At 35.1% G+C, this 21,618-nt stretch overlaps 2 protein-coding genes and 1 pseudogene across 2 annotated transcripts; all 3 read right to left on the bottom strand.

The window, feature by feature from the left end:
• Positions 1–3,305: 3,305 nt before the first annotated feature.
• Positions 3,306–4,292, bottom strand: LOC116666379 (annotated as a pseudogene).
• A 5,716-nt stretch (positions 4,293–10,008) lies between these two features.
• On the bottom strand, positions 10,009–11,657 carry LOC102504986 (olfactory receptor 4A47). The gene is made up of 2 exons (XM_006193878.2): positions 10,695–11,657; positions 10,009–10,052 (listed from the first exon to the last, which is right to left on the bottom strand). Exons 1-2 carry the CDS (start codon positions 11,602–11,604, stop codon positions 10,009–10,011), a joined length of 954 nt encoding a protein of 317 aa, XP_006193940.2. The 5' UTR covers positions 11,605–11,657.
• A 5,974-nt stretch (positions 11,658–17,631) lies between these two features.
• On the bottom strand, positions 17,632–18,561 carry LOC116666378 (olfactory receptor 4C6-like). Its single transcript, XM_032488681.1, has one exon. The coding sequence runs from the start codon at positions 18,559–18,561 to the stop codon at positions 17,632–17,634; it is 930 nt and encodes a 309-aa protein (XP_032344572.1).
• Between the last annotated feature and the right edge of the window lie 3,057 nt (positions 18,562–21,618).

The raw sequence follows: 21,618 nt of genomic DNA, 5'->3' as shown, positions 1-21,618 counted from the left end.
TCTTGTTCCTGATTTTAACGTAAAAGCTTTTGAGCTTTAATCTAGAGTATGATATGTGGTGTGGTATGCACATGTAAGACCCTAATTATGTTGAGATACTGTCTTTCTATACCCAGTATAATGAGACTTTTTATCATGAAAGGAAATTAAATTTTTATACTATCAAGGAACAACACAGGGAGGTAATTATGAAAATCCATTTACAATAGCATCAATAAGAATAAAATACTTGAGTAAACATAAGCAAGGAGATGAAAAGCTTGTACACTGAAAGCTGCAAAATGTACTGAAAGACATTAGAGAAGACATATGTAAATGAAAAGATATTATGAGCTAGATTTTTAATATTGTTAAGATGTCAATGCTACTTAAACTAATTTGCAGATTCAGTGCAACCTTTATCAAAATGCCCAAAACTTTCTTTGAAGGAAAAGAAAAATCCATTCTAAAATTCAGATTTTTTTTCTAGTCTGGTTATAGCTAGGACATCTTATACTATGCTGAATAGAAGTGGTGAGAGTGGGCATCCTTGTCTTGTTCCAGATTTTAGTGGGAAGACTTTCAACTTTTCATCATATGAGTGTTATGTTAAAAAAATAAATACTTTTTATTATGTTGAGACCTGTTCCCTCTCTACCTCTTTAGTAGGAGTTTGTATTATAAATGGATATTCAATTTATCAAATGCATTTTTCTGCATCTATTGAGATACTCATGTAATTTTTGTCCAGTCATCTGTCTATTGATTGATTTGCATATGTTGAGCCATCTTTGTGTCCCTGGGGTGAATCTAACTTGATCATAGTGTACACTATTTTTATGTGTTGTTGGATTCTGTTTTCTAATATTTTGGTGAGAATTTTTGCATCTATATTTATCAAAGATAGTGGCCTTTAATTTTCTTTTTTGGCAGTGTGTTTGTCTGGCTTTAATATCAGGGTGATGATGGCTTCATAGATTGACTTTGGGAGTGTCCCCTACTTTTCAGCCTTCTGGGAGATTTTGGGAAGTTTCAGTATAAGTTCTTCTTCCTATGCTTGGTAGATTTCCTTAGTGAAGCCATCTGGTCCTGGACTTTTATTTGCAGGGAACTTTTTTATTTTTAGTTCTGTATCACTTCTAGCGGTTGGTCTGTTCAGATTATCTATTCCTACTTTTTTATTTTATTTTTTAACTGAAGTACCATCAGTTACAATGTGTCAGTTTCTATGAATGTTCAAATAAAGACATATATCCCTGACTTTGGGGACTGTGCTATAATTCAGAATGCTAGCAAAAGACACTAAACCTTTTCTGACCAACTCATTAAAAGTGTTAATCAGATTTACATCAGAGAGTCCTCTGTTTAAATAAAAAAAACCAAAAGGCAAATTTTACTTACACTCTGTGGAAATACTTGCAAATTTTTTGAGACATCAGTCAATTCTTCACAATATATGATTAATTCAGAAAGAGAAAACAAGATATTAAAACATGTCATTTTCCTTTAAACAAATATGTGGTGCTATGACATTCTTAATATATTTTATGGGAAGTTTTCAAACTTTGAAAAATAACCTTAAAGTTTATCATAAAATGCAAATATTTAGGAATTCAAGAACCTTCTGAAGAATGTGAATATTTAGTGGAGTCTATCCCTAGTAAGTATAAACATGCATTAAAATTTCTTGACCACTGAAGTATTTTAGTGGTAATATTTTGAAATGGAGCCTTTGGGAAATGATCAGATAATGAGAGCAGAACCCTAGTGAGTGAAAGTAATTTCCTTATAAAAAAGTAGTGCTGTCAAAGATGTAGAAACTTTGGACCCCTTGTGCAGTCTTGTTTGGAATTGATGCAACCACAATGGAAAATAGTATAGGCATTGAAATAGGAAAATTCTTTATAAGCAAGACAATATCTAAAGAAAATATTGATAGATTTAATTATGTAAATGCAGTATTATTTCTACTTGTTCAAAAACATTCTGCACAGTATAAATATATCAAAAACAAATCACAAGCTGGCAAAACAATAACTCCACACAATATAGTAAGTGGGATAAATTCCTTAGTATTTAATTAAATCATAAAATCTGTATGGGAAATGTCAGCAATCAAATAAAACACATCAAATTCATTAATATGCATTTCATGAAAAAGAAATACATATTACCTTAAACACATCAATAGATGTCCAAATTCTAATTTTATTTATTTATTTATAATTAAAGTGTACAAGTGAAACACAGTTTCTTTAATGAGATTGTCAAATTCCACAAAGTTTACCAAGCACTGATTTTTTGAGAATGTCATCAAACGGGTATTTTCCAGAATGAAGGGAAAAGTGAGTTTAGTAAAAGCTCATGGATGGCATTTTGACAATAACTGTGAACACCAACATTTTAAATACATAAACCAGTTGACTCAAAAATTTCACCTCTAGGACTGATAGTTATAAAATTTCAAAAACATGGCATAGCAGAATTATTTACCCAAGAAAAAGACAGGAAAAACCTGAAGAGGACTGAGCACCTAAATTTGAGTGAATCTATATAAGGAAGTTAAACAGTATGAGGAAACCAGAATGAGTTAGATCTATATAGACTGGTACAAAGATCTTCAGGAGCCTCAGTAGTAAAATGCAATATTTGTACACAGAGACATAAACACACTCAGGCATGAAAGTCTGCTTGTATTTGCAAGGATTACTACTTGAATAATCTCAGGAACAGAGTAGCGGCTGCAACTGGGAGAACTGGGAGACAACGCTATGGGATGGAGAGGAGTTCTGTTCTACAGTATTTCATTTTTCATGGGTTCCAATTCTAATATTTATTATTATCCAAATAGTTTCAAGTTTATTTTGAAAATTGAAATATACAAAAGATTTTCATATATAAAGCAACTGAAATTGGACAATAGTCTATACAGCATTAAATAATTTAACTAGTACAATAAAAATGAAGATAAAAGATAAGACTCTGATGTAAAATAAAACTAAAGATGAAAAACTTATAAATGTAGATGAAGGAATTAATTTAAAATTAGTATAACTATAAAAGTTCCATTAATTAATTAATCACATATTATTTATAGATTCCTTAATGTAATTGCATCCCACTTTCCTAGGTACAGTGAGACATTATACAGTTTATATTCTAAAAGGAAAATTGTCAAAGATTGTATGAACATATAATTCATGTTTTAATATAATTACTGTAATTCCTTTAGAGAAAAGGAAAGTCACATTAGATTTATGAAGAATTTTACATTTGGAGAGATTGGCTCCAAAGTTAAATGAGTTTCCTCATGATTGATAATGAACTTATTTCATTCTTGATCTGCTTTTTGTTCTCCAGAGCTTCTTCATAGCACTAGTCATCTCAGAATTTCTTAGACTGTAGATTAATGGGTTCAGCCTAGGGGTGATGACTGCATAAAACACACTTAATGATCTGTCAATTGGGAAGGTCTTAACAGGTCTTGCATACATGAAAATACAGGGGACAAAGAAGAAGACAACCACAGTGATGTGGGAAGCACAGGTCTGGAGGGCTTTCTGCCTGCCTTCCTGGCTAATGTTCTTTAGAGAGCGCAAGATGACTCCATAAGAGATGAGTAAGAGCAGAAACACAATACTGCACATCAGTCCTCCGTTGGCCACCACTAAGATGCCAATGACATAGGTGTCAGTGCAGACCAGTTCCAATAAGGGATACATGTCACATGTAAAGTGATCAATGACATTGGGGCCACAGAATGGGAGCCCATAAATAGTGCTAACTTGTATAGTTGAGTGCAGAAATCCTCCAACCCAGGACACCACCAGCAGCACAACACATACCCTTGGCCTATGATAACCAAATAATGCAAGGGCCTACAGATGGCCACATAGCGGTCATAGGCCATCACCAGCAGAAGGGAGATCTCTGATCCACCAAAAAAGTGTTCTATAAACAGATAAGTCATGCAAGATTCAAAGGATATTGTGTTTTCCCCAAAGAACAAGTCTGAAATCAATCTAGGGGAAATAGAAGAGGAATAAATTAGATCTATAAGTGATAAACTGGCAAGAAAAAAGTACATTGGTGACTTCAGGGTCTTACTAACACTTATAGTCACAACAATGAGCAGGTTGCCCAACAAGGTCAAAATGTAGAAGAGCAAGAACATAACAAAAAGGACCTTCTGCTCCTTTGGATTCTGTGTGAGGCCCAGGAGGATGAAATAAGTTACATTGTTCCTTGGTTCCATCTAGTCTGTATAGGTGCTGAGGTCACATTATTAGAAGCAATTTACCTACAAAACAGGTGGAAAATCTTTAAATGCATTATAAGGTTAATCTCTTTTATCCATTCAATTAAAACAATGTGTATAGACTATCTATTCATGTCCAATGTGTCACAGACATTGTAATTACCAAGTTCAATAAGGCATCGTTCCCTACCCTCATTGATGTAATATATGACAAGGTGATTTCATATATGATATATGACAGACCCATGTAATGAGTGCCACTGTAAAGGTGTTCACACACAGCTGAGTCATGGAGTAGGAATGTATCAGTCAAACTAGAATCAGAGAAGGTTCCCAGAGGAAGCAATGTTTTAGCTGAATTTTAAGGGAAAAGTAAAAGAACAAGATAGGAAGAGGAGTTCATAAAGAAGTCCATAATTTATAAAGTCCAAAAGTGTAATATTGAAACCACTTAAACTAATTTACATATACAGGGTGAGGATCTCAAACTATGAACAGAAGTTCACTGTGCTAGATTGTCTCAGACCTCACTGAGGCCTACTTCATGTGGCCTTTAGTTGGATATTTCTCCTTTTCCTGAACAGTAAATGCTGAAACAGTCAAATCTGAGTCTCTAGCATTTACTTCTACACTTGTTTTCCAATTTTTGTACACAGTGTCTCCAATTTCGGACATGTGCAGTGGGATATCAATTCAGTAAATATAACACAAAATTTAAAAATTTCCACAATACAAAAAGTGTTCCCCATTTCTTGAAATGATACCACCTTCAATGTAATTGCTCAGACAGAAAATCTCACAGTGATATTTGTTCCCTTGTTGCTCTCGTATGACTTACTGATACCTTAAAAAATAATGCTACTGTCTTTACTTGGGAAGTGTAACACAAATATGATTATTCCCCTTCCGCCGTTTCCTTCTTGGCTCACTGCAATAGCCTCCTGCCGAGTCGCTCCACTTTTATTCTGGACTCAGACAATTTGTTCTCCTGAAGGAGCCTGAATGATTTTCTTTAAATCTTGTTCTGATTATATCACTCAAGTGCTCAAAAGTCCCATAGTGGATTGCAATCATTCACTCACATTTTAATGTATCACATTTATTATTCACATTAACAAGAACAGTAATTCTCATGTTCATTTGAAGAACTAAGGCTCAAAACATCTCATTAATTTCCCTAAAGTCACACATTGTTAACAGATAAAACTAGAATTGGAATCTAAGTTTCATGTATTTCAAAAAGATTTAAATTTTTTTAGATGATAAAGACAGTGATACAATGGCGAGCCTGGTGGCCAGTATCTACTGGTAGTCTTACCTTGTGGAGGCTTGTTCACAGTCTGGAGGATGACTTTAGCTACTCACAAAGACTTGGAATTCCTCTTTCATTCTTTGTGGCCACAGAGGGGAGATAATTAGAGAGCTGTATTATTAGGATATATTTTCTTTCATTCAGCTCTCTGTTCATTTCCTATATGGTCTCTTCTGGTTATTCAGAAACTATTTTTATTTGCAGTTTAGAAATTTTAAAGAAATTCCACAGTGCGCACAAACAAATATTCACCATGTTGGGATAATTTATTAAAAAGACAAGTAAATTCATGTTTACATAGGAAGATAGCAACTAGCCATTTCCCAGGGAATTTTAACTCAAATAACTTCTTTCTCTACTAAATTCAAAACAGAAAAATACCATTCAGTTGTTTAGTCCTCATTCAATCATGTCAGTGTGGCCAGATTAGTCACCTTGAGATTTTTTGACATTACAGGGTTGTTTTTATCTTATTTTATGCATTGCTTCAAGTCTAACCGAGGTCATCCTGAAAAATATATATAAGTTCTTAAAATGATACCACCTCTTTTTCCCAATAGGGTCACATAACTTTGTATGTTTTATCCCTTTTAGCCACACTTATCATTGTCTTAGAACTGGAATGTGTCCAAGACTGATTCTTGCTTAATTAAATTCACTGGGATTTTCCACTACATTTTAAAATTACATCTAGTGTAAAGATATTACTGAACCACATCATTTAATTAGGATCAAAAAGATGGAAAATGGAGAGAATAATCAGCTTGAGAATCATGTTGACACTGTTGCTAATAAAAACATAATATCAGCACAATCATTTTTACTCAATGAAGATTAGTATTTCATATATTTTCCCACTTGCCATAGCAAGTTTTTCTTTCTTTTTATTTAGTACTTGGTCCATTCTGCCTTGATGTTTGCTCAAATATATAAAAATTCTGTCACAAATATCAAATATAATTACTAATTATTTATACAATTATGAATTGTTTTTATATAAAATTTAGGGTACCTATTTTAATATACCAACTGTGCTATGGGTGAGAATTAATAAGCAATGAATAACACAGGGAAATACAGCCATATAAAAGTTCCTATCTGCATGGATTTTATATTTTTATAATGCAGTCAGACAATAAAGAAAGAGACAATAAAATAGTTGTAGTCCAATGCCATTCTTATAGGACAGCAAATAAAGTACTGTTACAGAGAAAAGAGGAAGAAACTTAATGTGGAAAACGGAATCAGAAAATGCCTTTCTTAAAAAGTGATGTTCAAGCTGAGCTCTAAAGAATAGGACATGACTACCAGTCAAAGCACTCTCACAGAGAGTAATATTAAACAAAAATCAAGCAAAATTATCTCATTTCAGAGGTGACCTGGTCTACATGTAGAAAACAAAAATTTAATAGGAATTTTTATTACAGTACTATGTTGCAAAGGAGAGATGAGAGTCTTGTTTTGCTCCTGATTTTAATGTAAAGGCTTTCAAACTTTAATGTTGAGTGTGACATGTGGTGTGGCTCTGTCATGTATGACCCTAATTGTGTTGAGGTACTTTCCTTCTATACTCAATTTAATGAGACTTTTTATCATGAAAGGATGTTGAATTTTTATACTATCAAGAAACAACATGAAGAGAAAATTAAGAAAACAATTCTATTTGCAACAGCATCTATAAGAATAAAATACTTGAGTAAACATAAGCAAGGAGATGAAAAGCTTGTACACTGAAAGCTTCAAAATGTTGCTAAAAGTCATTAGAGAAGACACATGTAAATGGAAAGACATTTATGAGCTAGATTTTTAATATTGTTAAGATGTCAATGCTACCTAAACTGATTTACAGATTCAGTACAACCTGTATCAAAATGCCTGAAACTTCCTTCACAGAACAAGAAAAATCCACCCTAAAATTCATTTTTTTCTAGTCTGGTTGCTATAGCTAGGACATCTTATACAATGCTGAATAGAAGTGGTGAGAGTGGGCATCCTTGTCTTGTTCCAGATTTTAGTGGGAAGGCTTTCAACTTTTCACCATTGAGTATTATGCTGGCTGTGAGTTTGTCATAAATACTTTTATTATGTTGAGACATGTTCCCTCTCTACCACTTTAGTAGGAGTTTTTATCATAAATGAGTATTGAATTTATCAAATGCATTTTTATGCATCTTTTGAGATAATCATGTAATTTTTGTCCATTCATCTATTGATGTGGTGAATCACACTGACTGATTTGCATATGTTGGGCCATTTTTGTGTCCCTAGGATGAATCTAACTTGATTATAGTGTACAGTCTTTTTTATGTGTTGTTGAATTCTGTTTGCTAATATTTTGGTGAGAATTTTTGCATCTACATTTATCAAAGATAGTGGCCTATAATTTTCCTTTTGGGTAGTGTCTTTGTCTGGCTTTAATATCAGGGTGATGTTGGCTTCATAGATTGACTTTGGGAGTGTTCCATCCTTTCCTACCTTCTAGAAGAGTTTGGGAAGTTTCAGTATAAGTTCTTCTTCCTATGCTTGGTAGATTTCCTCAGTAAAGCCATCTGATCCTGGACTTTTGTTTGCAGGGAAGTTTTTTTATTGCTAATTCTATTTTACTTCTAGTGGTTGGTCTGTTCAGATTATCTATTTCCTCTTTTTTATTTTATTTTTTAATTGACATACCATCAGTTACAATATGTCAATTTCTATGAATGTTCAAATAAAGACATATATCTCTGACCTTGAGGACTGTGCTATAATTCAGAATGCCAGCAAAAGACACTAAATCTTTTCTGATCAACTCACTAAAAATGTTCATCAAATCTACATCAGAAAGTTCTCTGTTTAAATAAAAATTCCATATGAGATCATTCATATGTGGAATCTAAAGAAAAAGAACATAAATACAAAACAAAAACAGACTCAGACATAAAATACAAACTTGTGGTTGCCAAGGGGGTTTGGTGGGTGGGAAGGGACAGAATGGTATTTCAAAATTTGTAGATACTGAGAGGCATATGAAGAATAGATTAAAAAGATTATACTGTATAGCACAGGAAAATATATCTTGTGGTAGTTCACAGAGGAAAAAAATGTGACAATGCGTATATGTATGTTCATGTATAACTAAAAAACTGCTCTACACTGGAATTTGACACAACATTGTAAAATGACTACATCTCAATTAAAAAATGTTTTAAAAAATGAATAAAATACCTAAAAAAACCAATAAGCAAATTTTACTTACACTCTATGGAAATGATTAAAAGTTTTTTGAGACATCAATCAATTCTACATAATATATGCCTTAATTCAGAATGAGAAAATAAGATATAAAAATATGTCATTTTTCTCAAAACAAATATATAGTTATGACATTCTACATATATTTTATGGGAAGTTTTAAAACTTTGAAAAATATGATATGATAAAATGCAAATATTTAGGAATACAAGAACTTTCTGAAGAAATAATTAGGGGAGTAATTAGGAGAGTATCCCTAGTAGGTATAAATACATATTAAAAGTCCTTGACCACTGAAGTATGTTAGTGGTAATATTTAGAAATGGAGCCTTTGGGAAATGATCAGATAATGAGAGCAGAGCCCTAGTGAGTGAAATGAAATTGATTTTATAAAAAACCAATGTTGGTAATGATGTAGAAACTTTGGACCACTTGTACGCTCTTGGTTGGAATATAAATGGATGCAACCACTATGGAAAATAGTATAGGCATTGAAATAGGAAAATTCTTTCTAAGCAAGAAAATATCCAAAGAAAATATTAATAGATTTAATTATGTAAATGCAAGATTATTTCTACATGGTCAAAAACATTCTGCACAGTATAATTATATCAAAAACAAATCACAAGCTGGAAAAACAATAACTCCACACATAAGATAATTTGGATGAATTCCTTAGTATTTAATTAAATCATAAAATTAGTATGGGAAGTGTCAGCAATCAAATAAAACACATGAAATTCATTAATAAGTAATTCATGAAAAAAAATTACATATCACTTTAAACACATCAATAGATGTCCAAATTCTAATTATATTTATTTACTTATAATTAAAGTATGCAAGTGAAACACAGTTTCTTTAATGAGATTGTCAAACACCACAAATGTTTATCAAGTGTTCGTTTTTGAGAATGTGGTCAAACATTTTTTTCCAGAATGAAGGGAATAGTGAGTTTACTACAAGCTCATGTACGGCATTTTATGAACACCAACATTATAAATACATAAACCAATTGACTCCAAAATTTCACCTCTAGGTTTAAAAACATTTTTCAAAAACACTGCATTGCACAATTATCTATCCTAGGAAAAGACAGGAAAAACCTGAAGAGGACTGGACATTTAAATTTGAATATACCTTTATAAGGAAGTTAAATAGTATGAGTTAGATCTATATAGACAGGTACACAGAGATCTTCAGGAGCCTCAGTAGTAAAATGCAACATTTATACACAGAGACATAAATATACTTGTATTTGCAAGATTACTACTTGAAAACTTTCAGGAACAGGGTAGTGACTGCAACTGGGAGAACTGCGAGACAACGCTATGGGATGTAGAGGAGTTCTGGTCTACACTATTTCATTTTGCGTGGGTTCTACTTCAAATATTTATCATTATCCATCATACTTTCAAGTTTATTTGAAAAATTAAAATATTATACTAAAATTTTCATTTGTAAAGCAAATGAATTTAACAGTCTATATAGCATGAAATGCTTTAAATAGAACAATAAAACATGAAGAGAAAAGGTAAGACTCTGATGTAAAATAAAACTAAAGATGAAAAAGTTATAAAGTAAATGCAGGAATAAATTTAAATTAGTATAAGTATAAAAATTCCATTAATTAATTAATTAATTACATATTATTTACAGATTTCCTATTGTACATGCATCCCACCTTTCTAGGTATAGTGATAAAACAGACGTTATACAGTGTATATTCTAGCGGAAAATTGTCACTGATAGCGTGAACATATAGTTCATGTTTTAATATAATTATTGCAATTCCTTTAGCGAAAGGGGAAAGTTGCATCAGAGTTATGAAGACTTTTACATTCAGGGGGATTGGCCTAATGTTAAATGAGTTTCATCATGATTTATATAGAACTTACTTAATACTTGATCTGCTTTTCTTTCTCCAGAGCTTCTTCATAGCATTAGTCATCTCTGAATTTCTTAGACTGTAGATTAATGGGTTCAGCAGGGGGGTTACGATTGTATAAAACACAGTCAATGATTTGTCAAGGGAGAAGGTCTTAGCAGGTCTTACATATATGAAAATACAGGGGACAAAGAAGAAGACAACCACAGTGATGTGGGAACCACAGGTCTGGAGGGCTTTCCATCTCCCTTCCTGACTCAGGTTCCTTAGAGAGCGCAAGATGACTCCATAAGAGATGAGTAAGAGAAGAAACACAATACTGCACATCAGTCCTCCATTGACCACCACTAAGATGTCAATGACATAGGTATCAGTGCAGACAAGTTCCAATAAGGGGTACATGTCACATGTAAAGTGATCAATGACATTGGGGCCACAGAATGGGAGCCCATAAATAGTGCCAAGTTGAATTACTGAGTGCAGAAATCCTCCAACCCAGGACACGACCAGCAGCACAACACACACCCTTTGCCTCATGATAACCAAATAACGCAAGGAACTACAGATGGCCACGTAACGATCATAGGCCATCACCAACAGAAGGAAGACCTCTGACCCACCAAAAATGTGCTCTATAAACAGCTGAGCCATGCAAGATTCAAAGGATATGGTGTTTTCCCCAAAGAACAAGACTGAAAGCAATCTGGGAGTAACAGAAGAGGAGTAAGCCATGTCCATAATTGATAAGCTAGCAAGAAAAAAGTACATTGGTGAGTTCAGGGTCTTACTGACAGTTATAGTCACAACAATGAGCAGGTTGCCCCCGAAGGTCAAAATGTAGAAAAACAAGAACATAACAAAAAGGACTTTCTGCTCCTTTGGATCCTGTGTGAGGCCCAGGAGGATGAAATAAGTTACATTGTTCCTAGGTTGCATCTAGTCTGTACAGGAGCTGAGTTCACAAATTAGAAGCAGTTTACCTACAAACCAAGGGGAAAAATTATTAAATGCTTTTTAAATTTTGCCTTTTATTTATCCATTCAATTAAAAGTATGCGTGAAGAGAATGTATTTGGGTCCAATGCATCACAGACATTATGATTACCAAGTTGAATAGTAGTAGGTCCCTACACTCAGTGGTATGACAAATAATGAGAGATCAGAAAATTCCAGACCCATGTAATAAGTGTCATTATAAGGATATTCACACACAGCTAAGAGTCACAGTGTAGGACTATATCAATCAAACTGGAATCAAAGAAGTCTTTCTAGAGGAAGTAATACTTAAGTTGAATTTTAAGGAAAAGTAAAAGAACAACAAAAGATGGGAAAGTAATTCCATGAAAAAGTACACCATTTATAATCATAAAGATATGGGGTAGGGTATAGCTGAAGTGGTAGAGCACATGATTTAGCATGCATGAGGTCCTGGGTTTAATTCCCAGTTGCTCCTTTAAAAATAAATTAAAAAAATAAATAGATCTAATTACCACCCCCAATAACAACAAAAGTTAATCACAAAAATATAATATTGAGACCCATTTAAACTAATTTATATATTCAATGTCAGTAGATCAAAGTATCAATAGATGGTCACTATCCTGGATTCTCTCAGAACTCACTGAGACTTCTTTCTTGGGGTCTTTAGTTGGATATTTCTCCCTTTCTTGAACAAAAAATGCTAAAGCAGTCAAATTTGTGTCTCTAGTCCCTCTCTCTACCCAAGTTTTAACATTTCTATAAGAAACACCTCTATTTTTGGACATCTAAAGTTGGATATCAACTTAGTAAATATAACACAAATTCTAAATTTTCCACAATTAAAAAGTTGTTTCACATCTCATTAAATGACACCGCCTTCAATGTATTTGCTCAGACAAAAATCTTTTTGCTCTCATATTATTCATTGATAACTTTATCAAATCATGTGACCTCTACTTTCAAAATATATCATAAATTTGTTCATTCCTTACCCCTCATTTCCTTCTTGGTCCACTGCAGTAGCCTCCTGTCATGCCTCTCCGCTTTTATTCTGGCCTCCAACAGTTTGTTCTCCTGAATTAGCTCAAATTATACTCTTCAAATCTTGTTCTGATTATATCAATCAACCGCTCAAAACTCTCATAGTGGATTCCAATCATGCTCTCACAATTTAATGCATCACAATTAGTATTTACATGAGAAGTACTGTAATCACCATTTTACAGTTGATATGAGTGTCATACTATCTCATTAATTTTTCCAAATGCACAAATTTTTAAGTGATAAAACTAGAATTAATACCTACATTTGATTTATTGCAAAATGATTTATGTCTTACAAAACAAAGAAAGTCACCCAATTGTGAATCCTGGTTCCTACTATTTACTGTTAGTCTTACTTGTGGAAGCTTGCTTACAGTCTGAAGGAAGACTTTTTAAATCACTCATAAATCCTGGAATTCTTCTTTCATCCAATATGACAAAGGAGGGGTGAAAGGTGGAACTATTGCTTGAGGATATGTTTGATTTCATTCAGCTGTCTGTTCATTTCCTCCATGGATTCCTCTGGTTATTTATTTGCACTATAAATTCCACAGTGTTTAAAAAAAAATTCCACAGTGCACACAAAGGCAAAAGTTTACCACGTTAGAATAATTATTCAAATAGACAAGCAAATCCTATGTTTACATATGAAGATAGCAAGTGCCATTTTCCAGAGAAAGTTGTCTTCAGTTACCTCCTTTCCTATTAACTCCAAGATAGAAAAATACCATTCAGTTGTTTAACTCTTCTCTCTCTCTCATGTTGGTACAGCCAGACTACTTGACTTGAGATTTTGAGAGACCTCCTTGTGTTGCTATTGTTGTTGCCTTTTAATGCATTGCTTTAAGCCTAACAAAGGACCTCCTAAAAATTTTATATCAGTTCTTAAAAGGATATAATCTATCTTCCCAATAGAGGCAAAGAACACTGAACATTTTCTCTCTCTTAGTCACATCCATCATTAAGTCTTAGATTGGAATGTGTCCAAGATTGATTCTTGCTTAATTAAATTCACTGGGACTTTCTACTAAACTTTAAAATTACATCTGTTTTACAAAGATCCTACTAAACCACATCACAGAATTAAGGTAAAAAAGATGTAACCTGGAAAGAAAAACAGCTTTATAATCATTTTCTGACTATTGCTAGACAAGGATAAATATCAGTCCAACCATTTTGCTTCAGTGAATATTAATTTATCATGTCTATTCCCACTTGCCACAGCAAGCTTTTCTTTCTTTTTTATTAAGTACTCAATTTATTCTGCCTTGACATTTGGTCAAATATATAAAAATTTATCACCAATTCAAGTACAATAACTAAATATTTATCCAATTACTAATTGTACTTTTTTTTATATTTAGGGTACCTCTGTCAATACAAAAACTGTGCCATGAGTGAGGACAAAACAATAAATGAAATGGAAAAAGTCATATAAAAGTTTCTTCCCTCATGGATCTTATATTCTTGTAATAGAGCTAGGTAGCATATAACTGAATGGGTGCTGCCAAATTGGTAAATATAAGTTCTCTCTTCTGTTAGCTAGTTCTGAGTGAAATAGGAAGCAAGTTCATCCAATGTTTTCCAATAAGTTTGAAGTTTGCAACTGATTTTTAGACCAGTCTCTCCCTCAAATTAAAAGATGTATTCCTTTATACATTGCACATGTATTCTTACATTGTGATGTCTTTGTACCATGAATAGTATTGACTAATTCAGTAATTGAATTGAGTAAGTTCAATTCTGAATAGAGATCATATGAATTACAATCTAATATTAGCAACAGCAAGTTCCTACAAAAAAGAGGTAAGATCAAGACTTATTTTAAACATCGCAGTGTTAGAGAAAAATAAAGGCAGGCTTTGAGCTGCTAAGTAATATGTTTAATGAGTAAAGCTACTTCATATGTAGTAATTAGGGAGACCTATACTACAGGTCAGAGAAAAAAATTGTGGAATATGACAGATAGTAAATTCTGCATAAATGTCCAGAACAGCTTTCATCTATGTAACAGAAGAGGTGAATTCTATATCTAATTTTGATACTGGAAAATTACCTAAATATTACAAATACTTAAGGTTAGGGATCTCATTATGATCCTCCCAGTTCTCAAATTCTATAATTAGAATTGAAAAAAAAAAAAGATTATCATAAGGTTCTTACAGAGATCAAAGTTATTACACTGTCATGGGCTTTTTCGTCTTTGACATGAACTGAGTGAAGAGTCGTAGTCAGGCTGAGACAGGAAGGGGGCAGGGCAAGCCATTCAAGGAATGATATAGCAATTAACATCAAAATGTTGAAAGATTCAACCATCAATGGGCCTTGAGGCTCAAGATGATGGGAGATTTAACTTCTAGTAAAGCTTGAGCTTCATTAGACGCCCACTGTAGTATATCAATGGTGAATTAAGTGCCCACAGGCCCACGGCAGTCCCAAGGCTAGCCACAAAAGGCCAAAGTGGGAAATGGCCAACTTCCTGAGAGTCCCAGCCCCTTCCCAAGGCTAGCTAGACTTGTCCTTCCACTCATTAGCATATGAAGCTACCAAAGCCCAGAAAAGCTGGCAACACTATGCCTTGCAGCACCTACCTCTCCCTCTCCTCCCTTCCAAGATGGCCAACATTCTGTCTATGGAATATGTACCTACTTTTAATCTGAGTGCCCAACCCCCACACCTTGTGGCCTTTCTCTTGCCTTTCAATGTATCTCTCTGAATAAACCTACCTTTACTCAACCGTGGCTCGCTCTTGAATTTCTTCCTGCATGAAGCCAAGGACCCACACTTGGCAGGGCATGTCCCAGGGGCTCAACTGAAGCCTGGGACACAGACCTTCTCATGCCTCACATCTGTTTTCCTGCATCATATCCAGGAATTCAATTTTAAGATATTGCAGCAGACACTAAACATTATGTTCTGCTACTGACATAGCAAAAGTTTTTTTAAAAAGCTCTGTGCAAATATATCTGATAGCAATTTGTGTCATCTATAAGCTCATGAAAGATTAGATTCTTCATTTTTATTCTGAGTTACTCTGACCCAAGTACTTCTTGAACCTGAGTGTTAAAAAAATAATTGATTCCTTGATCAGTGCCCAGCACACCTTTCACATCTCACCTTGCACCACACTCCCTCTTGTCCCGTCACTGAACTTCTTGACCTCCCTGAACTTCTGCACAAAAGGCTGGTTCCTACCCGAGAGTTTCTGCACAAGTTTTTCTCTATTGCCTTGAATGCTTTTCCAACCGATGTGCTTGAGGATGGTTCTATCTCGCCTTTCAGATCTCAGTTTAGAAATAACCTCTCAGAAAAGCCCCCTTTGTCCATCTATCTAGAGTTACCCAGTCACCCATTCACCACTCCATTACACTTTTCAGAGAATCAGTTATCCTATGGCCTTGTTTTCATTTTTACATATTCTCTGACCTTATTTTCATTTTATATGTTGTCTCCTGCACTAGAAAGTCAACTTGAGGATAAAATGAAAATTTATTGCCTTATTCATCACTAGTATATCCCAATCCTATAAGATTATTTGATACTTTTCATACAAACTCAGCAGATATTCTTCAAAAAAATGAATGAATACCCTGGTTCTTGAAAAGAGTTGATGATAATTAATGTGAAATACTTATTACACATACACATCTTATATTTCCAGATAAAAATATTCTTTCAAATATCATGCTATACTGTTTGAAATATTATAACTGATATGATAATTATTATCATTTACATCACATATTTTAAAAAATAAGAAAACCATAAGAGCATACTAAATTAGACTAAAACCCTAATCTTCCCATATAACCAGTCAAGGGAGGCAGTTTTAAAGTGCATCAGTGTCTGTCTAATGACAGACAAATCACGATCTGGAAGAAAATAAGTATCATTTGGATTTGGAAATTCAACTCTATAACAGCAAGAATTGTTTTTCACATTGTTAAAAAAAAAATAGGTCTCTAGAGTTGCTCTTTTCTCATCAAGATATCTCATCTATATGTTTCAAGATTTACACACCAGATTCGGAAGTACCTTGACACAAGTGATTTTTATTCTACTTCTCTAAAGGAAGAAAAGAGGAAGTAGAAAATTTGGGTAGTGTTGTCTTCCACATTGAATAGTAGCCTACTAACTTGAAATTGCCGTTTCTGCCAAAAGCTTCCCCAAAGGACATTTGGCAGCATGAAATCTGGGAAAACACTAACTAATAAAGAGTATGTATTTATTTATTGTCCCCTATTTTTCACCCAACTTGTGAATTTGCAAATATTTTTTAAAAGTTTCTTTTAGACTTATATTAACTCAATAGTACTTATTAAGCACCTAATAGGTGACTGCCAGTGTTCTACTCACAACATAAATGAATAAACAAAATCCCTGCCTTTACAAGGATTATGATCTTATGGGGAAAATAGAGAAAATAAAAATCAAGGAATAATTTTTAAAGTTAGCTTGTAATCATTGATGTTAGAGGTATAAGCAGATGAAGAGTTAGAGAAAAACTGAGAGGGAATGACTAGAGAAAGTCATCAGGAAAGACTTGTCTAAGAAGGTGGGAGTTCATCTGAAAGTAGAAAAAAATGAGATGGAATCTGTGAAGTAAAATCTCTGGGAAAGAGAATTCCAGCAGTGAACAGAGTAAGAAAAGCAAAAGCCCTAAACTGGGAAATGTTTGAATTATTCAAAATACAGGTTAAATATGGAGGGAGAAAGGGAGACAGAAAGGAGAGAGAGAATGAGAGCTATCAGAGCCTCAAGAAAAAGGATAAAATATAAAATATACTTGAGAGGTAGGCAGTAATGTGATTTGAATATTTAGCAGATTTGCATTTAAACCAGATTTGCATAATTGGTTGCTGTGTCCCTGGTGGATTAGAATGAATGGGGAGTGTAAGACCTCATTAACCTTTTGGCAAGATTTTTTCTTAGCATGCAAGCTAATGACCACACAGCATCTCTTGTTTCATCCACAGTTTCCTCATGGCATTTTTCACCTCCGTGTTCCTCAATGTATAGATCAAGGGATTTAACATGGGTGTGATGATAGTAGAGGACACAGTCATTGCCTTGTCTATGGGGTACGTGACAACAGGCCTCACAAACAAGAAAATGCATGGTACAAAGAACAAAATGACCACTGTGAGGTGGGAGCCACAGGTGGAGAGAGCTTTATGCCATCCTTCAGAGCTGCAGGACTTCAGGGAGCAGAGGATGACCATGTAGGAGGTGATGAGGATAAGGAAGATGGCCAGACACATCACCCCACTGTTGAGGATGACCAAGAGGCCCAGGATGTGGGTGTCCATGCAGGCCAGTTTCAACAATGGAAACAAATCACACATAAAGTGATCAATGACATTGGGGCCACAGAAGGGTATCTGATATATAAATAGAAGCTGTATAACTGCGTGGAAAAGTCCCCCCAGCCAGGCCCCTCCCAGCAACAGGCAGCACACCCGAGGCCTCATGATGGTCATGTAGTGCAGGGGCTTACAGATGGCCACGTAGCGGTCATAGGCCATGACAGTGAGAAGGATGATCCCCACTCCACCAAACAAATGATCTGCAAAGAGCTGGGCCATGCAGCCTTTGAAGGAGATGGTAGTGCTCTCAGAGAGGGAGTCTGCAATCAGCTTGGGGGCAATGACAGAAGAGAAGGTTGTATCCATGAGGGAAAAGGAGGTAAGAAAAAAATACATAGGTGATCTCAGACTCTGATCTGTGACCATGGTTACCACAATGAGGAGGTTTCCCAAGACGGTGGACACATACATGATTAGAAACACAGCAGAGAGTATTTTCCTCAGCTCTGGATTCTTTGTAATGCCCAAAAGAATGAATTCAGTCACATTATTGAGATTCTCCATTCACTATTCTCTGATATAAGCTTATCTCCCTGAGCTGGAAAATCTACAAAAAAAAATATTTTTAATTATTGAGTGTGTTGGACATTTTTTGCACTCTATCTTATATTCTCTTGACCTACTTTTTCTCCAGCCATGGATACAGCAACCAGTTGCTAACAATTATATTCTGAGAACAGCTTCATCCTGCTAATCCCCCCAACATCTCTTTCCAGTGTACCTCTTGCTTTCCTTCCAGACAGTTGCTGCTTGAGACACTTAGAAGACCCTTCTTCATCACTTACATACACCTGGCTCTATGAAGAATTAACATACTTTCAGGAAACCCTAGATCATTAGTAGACAGGAGCCAGTGGATAAATGGTAACCAGCTTAACACAATCTTGGATTCACTTTCTGTCCTTCCCTGTTTCACTCACCCCATTCACTGCCTTCATTCTGTTTCCCATCAAACTACCTACACACAAGCCCTTCACTCACCCACTGCCTCTGAGGAAGCTCAAGCTGGGAAGCTGACCTTAACTTACCGCTAGCCACACCCAAGTCCAAGAACTTAGAACATCTCGTTCAAATTCTCATTCATTTACTCCATATACTTATTGAGCACCTAGAATGTGCTAGTTGAAGAGCCTACAAGACAGAAGGGTCATATCCCAAAGACTTTCCACTTGTTAAGAATCTATACTTTTTCCATTTACATTTCTTCTTCTCCAGATGGATTATTATCACATACTGTAACTATTCAATGAATCACTACTATGTTTCAGGCAATGGACTATTTTATTTTCTTCATTTTAGAGATAAGATACTAGGACATAAAGATGTAAAAAAAAAAAAAATGACAGTAAGTCACCACAGTTAGTAAATAGTGCAAATCCAGGTTTTCCTGAATCAAAATCAATACCAATAACAAGCTACATTTTTTCTTTTATGATAATATTGAGCAGGAATTATGAGTACAGATAATTCCATTTTGAAACACAAGTCCTTCACTGTTACACTTTACCACTGAAGAAGTGGACAGTGGCCTCAACTGGCTAAATACAACTGTTAATAGAGTCAATTGATGTGGTAAAAGAACTGCTTCATTGGCAAACTTCTCTTTGCTTGAGGTACTTAAGCAGAGGCTGTCTGTCACTTGGTAAAAATATAGTAGAGGCCATTGCTTTTAACAGGGATGTAAGCAACTCATTCTCTAAGACTCTTCTGAATACACAAAGGCCCATTCTTAAAATCATCCCTCCTACTAAACAAAGCACACAGCTCCCAGGATGCTCTTCACAAATCTACAATATGGCTTAAGGCCAAGAAATTAAAACATTCTTTAATAGCCCCAATGTAGTAGAAGGGACACGTTCTGGGAAATGAGGATTGTGGGGTTTTATTCCAGGTTGTCCTTCTAACTCCTAGAATGTGTTGTTACATTGTTCACTACTCTGGAACCCAGTTTCCTCATCTGGAGAGTCAGGCCATTGTGGTGGAGTATTGAAGAATGAGGAGTTTGAAGGAGCTGTTTTAGGGACTCTGTCCCTTTGAAACACAGCAGCTTGGCTCTTATCTGCTTTAAATGTTTACGCTTCCAAGTAAGATTCCCTTTGCACCATCTCATGACTTAAAATATTTAAAAGCAAAATAGCCTAGAACAAAATAGATAATAATACCTCTTCTGTACTAAAATCTGTGACCTCATCACAGAACTATATTGACTGCTGGTCCACGTCTCAACTTCCCAGTCTGAATTCAAGACCCTCCCCCAGAGTAGTCAACCTCATACTTTTCTATGATTCCCTCCCAGTGCAGTCAAACCCATCTCTTACTGCCAGAACACCTCAGTCTGTTTTGTACAGTGGGAAAGGCCATGGGTTCGAGGTTGAACAGACTTAGCTCTCCACTGCAGTCAGGCCACTTACTGACTGCAGAGTCTTCAAATCCTGTGAAAATAAAATAATGCAGCAGCAGTTAAAGTCAGTATGTGTCAAGGAGTTATTATTTGAGGTTTCTGTGCTAAGATCTTCATGGTTTTTTTTAAATTCCACAGAATCCATATGAGATATGAACTAGCATTGTATTTAGTGTTTTCTAATGCAGTGGATATGGTTTGCAGAACTTGTGTAACCTGCCCAAAGACTCTTGGTGTCTATGGGATTAAGTTCATCACTCAGGCTACTGACCAGTATCCTCTCAGCTCCTCCAAGAATTGTATGCCCTGCCTCACAACACTTTCTTGGGGATTGAAGGAAGTAGCAGGCATGAGAATGCTTGGAGAACACTAATAATCCATCATGATTATCTTTTTATTACTATAAGCTCCTGACTTCCTGCTTCCTATGCCTGTGCCATCTGTTAAACAAATCCATTACCACTCCTCTTTCAGCCTCACTTCATGCCCTAAAACCCCCTTCACATGGTGTCCTGGGTAACTGCTACGTATGTGTATAGGTTGCAAATCAGCAGTCATTCAATTAGCTCCTTAGCTAATTTTTTTTTAATTTCATGTTAATTTTAACTCCTATGTGGATGATTAGGGATAGCTAATTGATTCTCTTTCCATCAAATTTTGAATGTGGTACTGTGTACACACTAGTCATTTAAGTTCATTTAATTACATTCATGAAGTTGAATTCATCCAAAGAAAACTTCTTAGAACCACGGGGCCCAGGCAAACCAGTGCCAGCTTCTGTGTCCAGAATTGAGAGAGCTCTGTTCTCAGAGCCTGGCTGCTCTTCCTCTGACAGTCAGGTTGATAAGTGCCATTTACCATGTTCCAACTTTACCATTTTTATTCCTAGACATACTTTAGCCAAAACCAAGAGCTGGACCATACCTGGACTCCCAGTTGAGTGTTGAATCACTGCCTTCAGATTCTCTTTGTGATGTTGTCTGCTTCTTTCCAGTGTTCCTGTGAAATGCCATTGCTCAAAAGACTGCTCATATAGAGAAGTGAGGAATTACATTTCTTCATTTGTCTGATTATTACCTAGACTGTACGTATCTCTCATTTAATAGCATGTCCGTTAGTGCAAGGGATTCAAGGCAATGCCCTCTCCATAAAGAGGGAGT

Source organism: Camelus ferus, chromosome 10 (genome assembly GCF_009834535.1).
Source record: "Camelus ferus isolate YT-003-E chromosome 10, BCGSAC_Cfer_1.0, whole genome shotgun sequence".
In the NCBI taxonomy this organism is placed as follows: domain Eukaryota; kingdom Metazoa; phylum Chordata; class Mammalia; order Artiodactyla; family Camelidae; genus Camelus; species Camelus ferus.
This window is presented reverse-complemented; position numbering and strand designations above follow the sequence as displayed.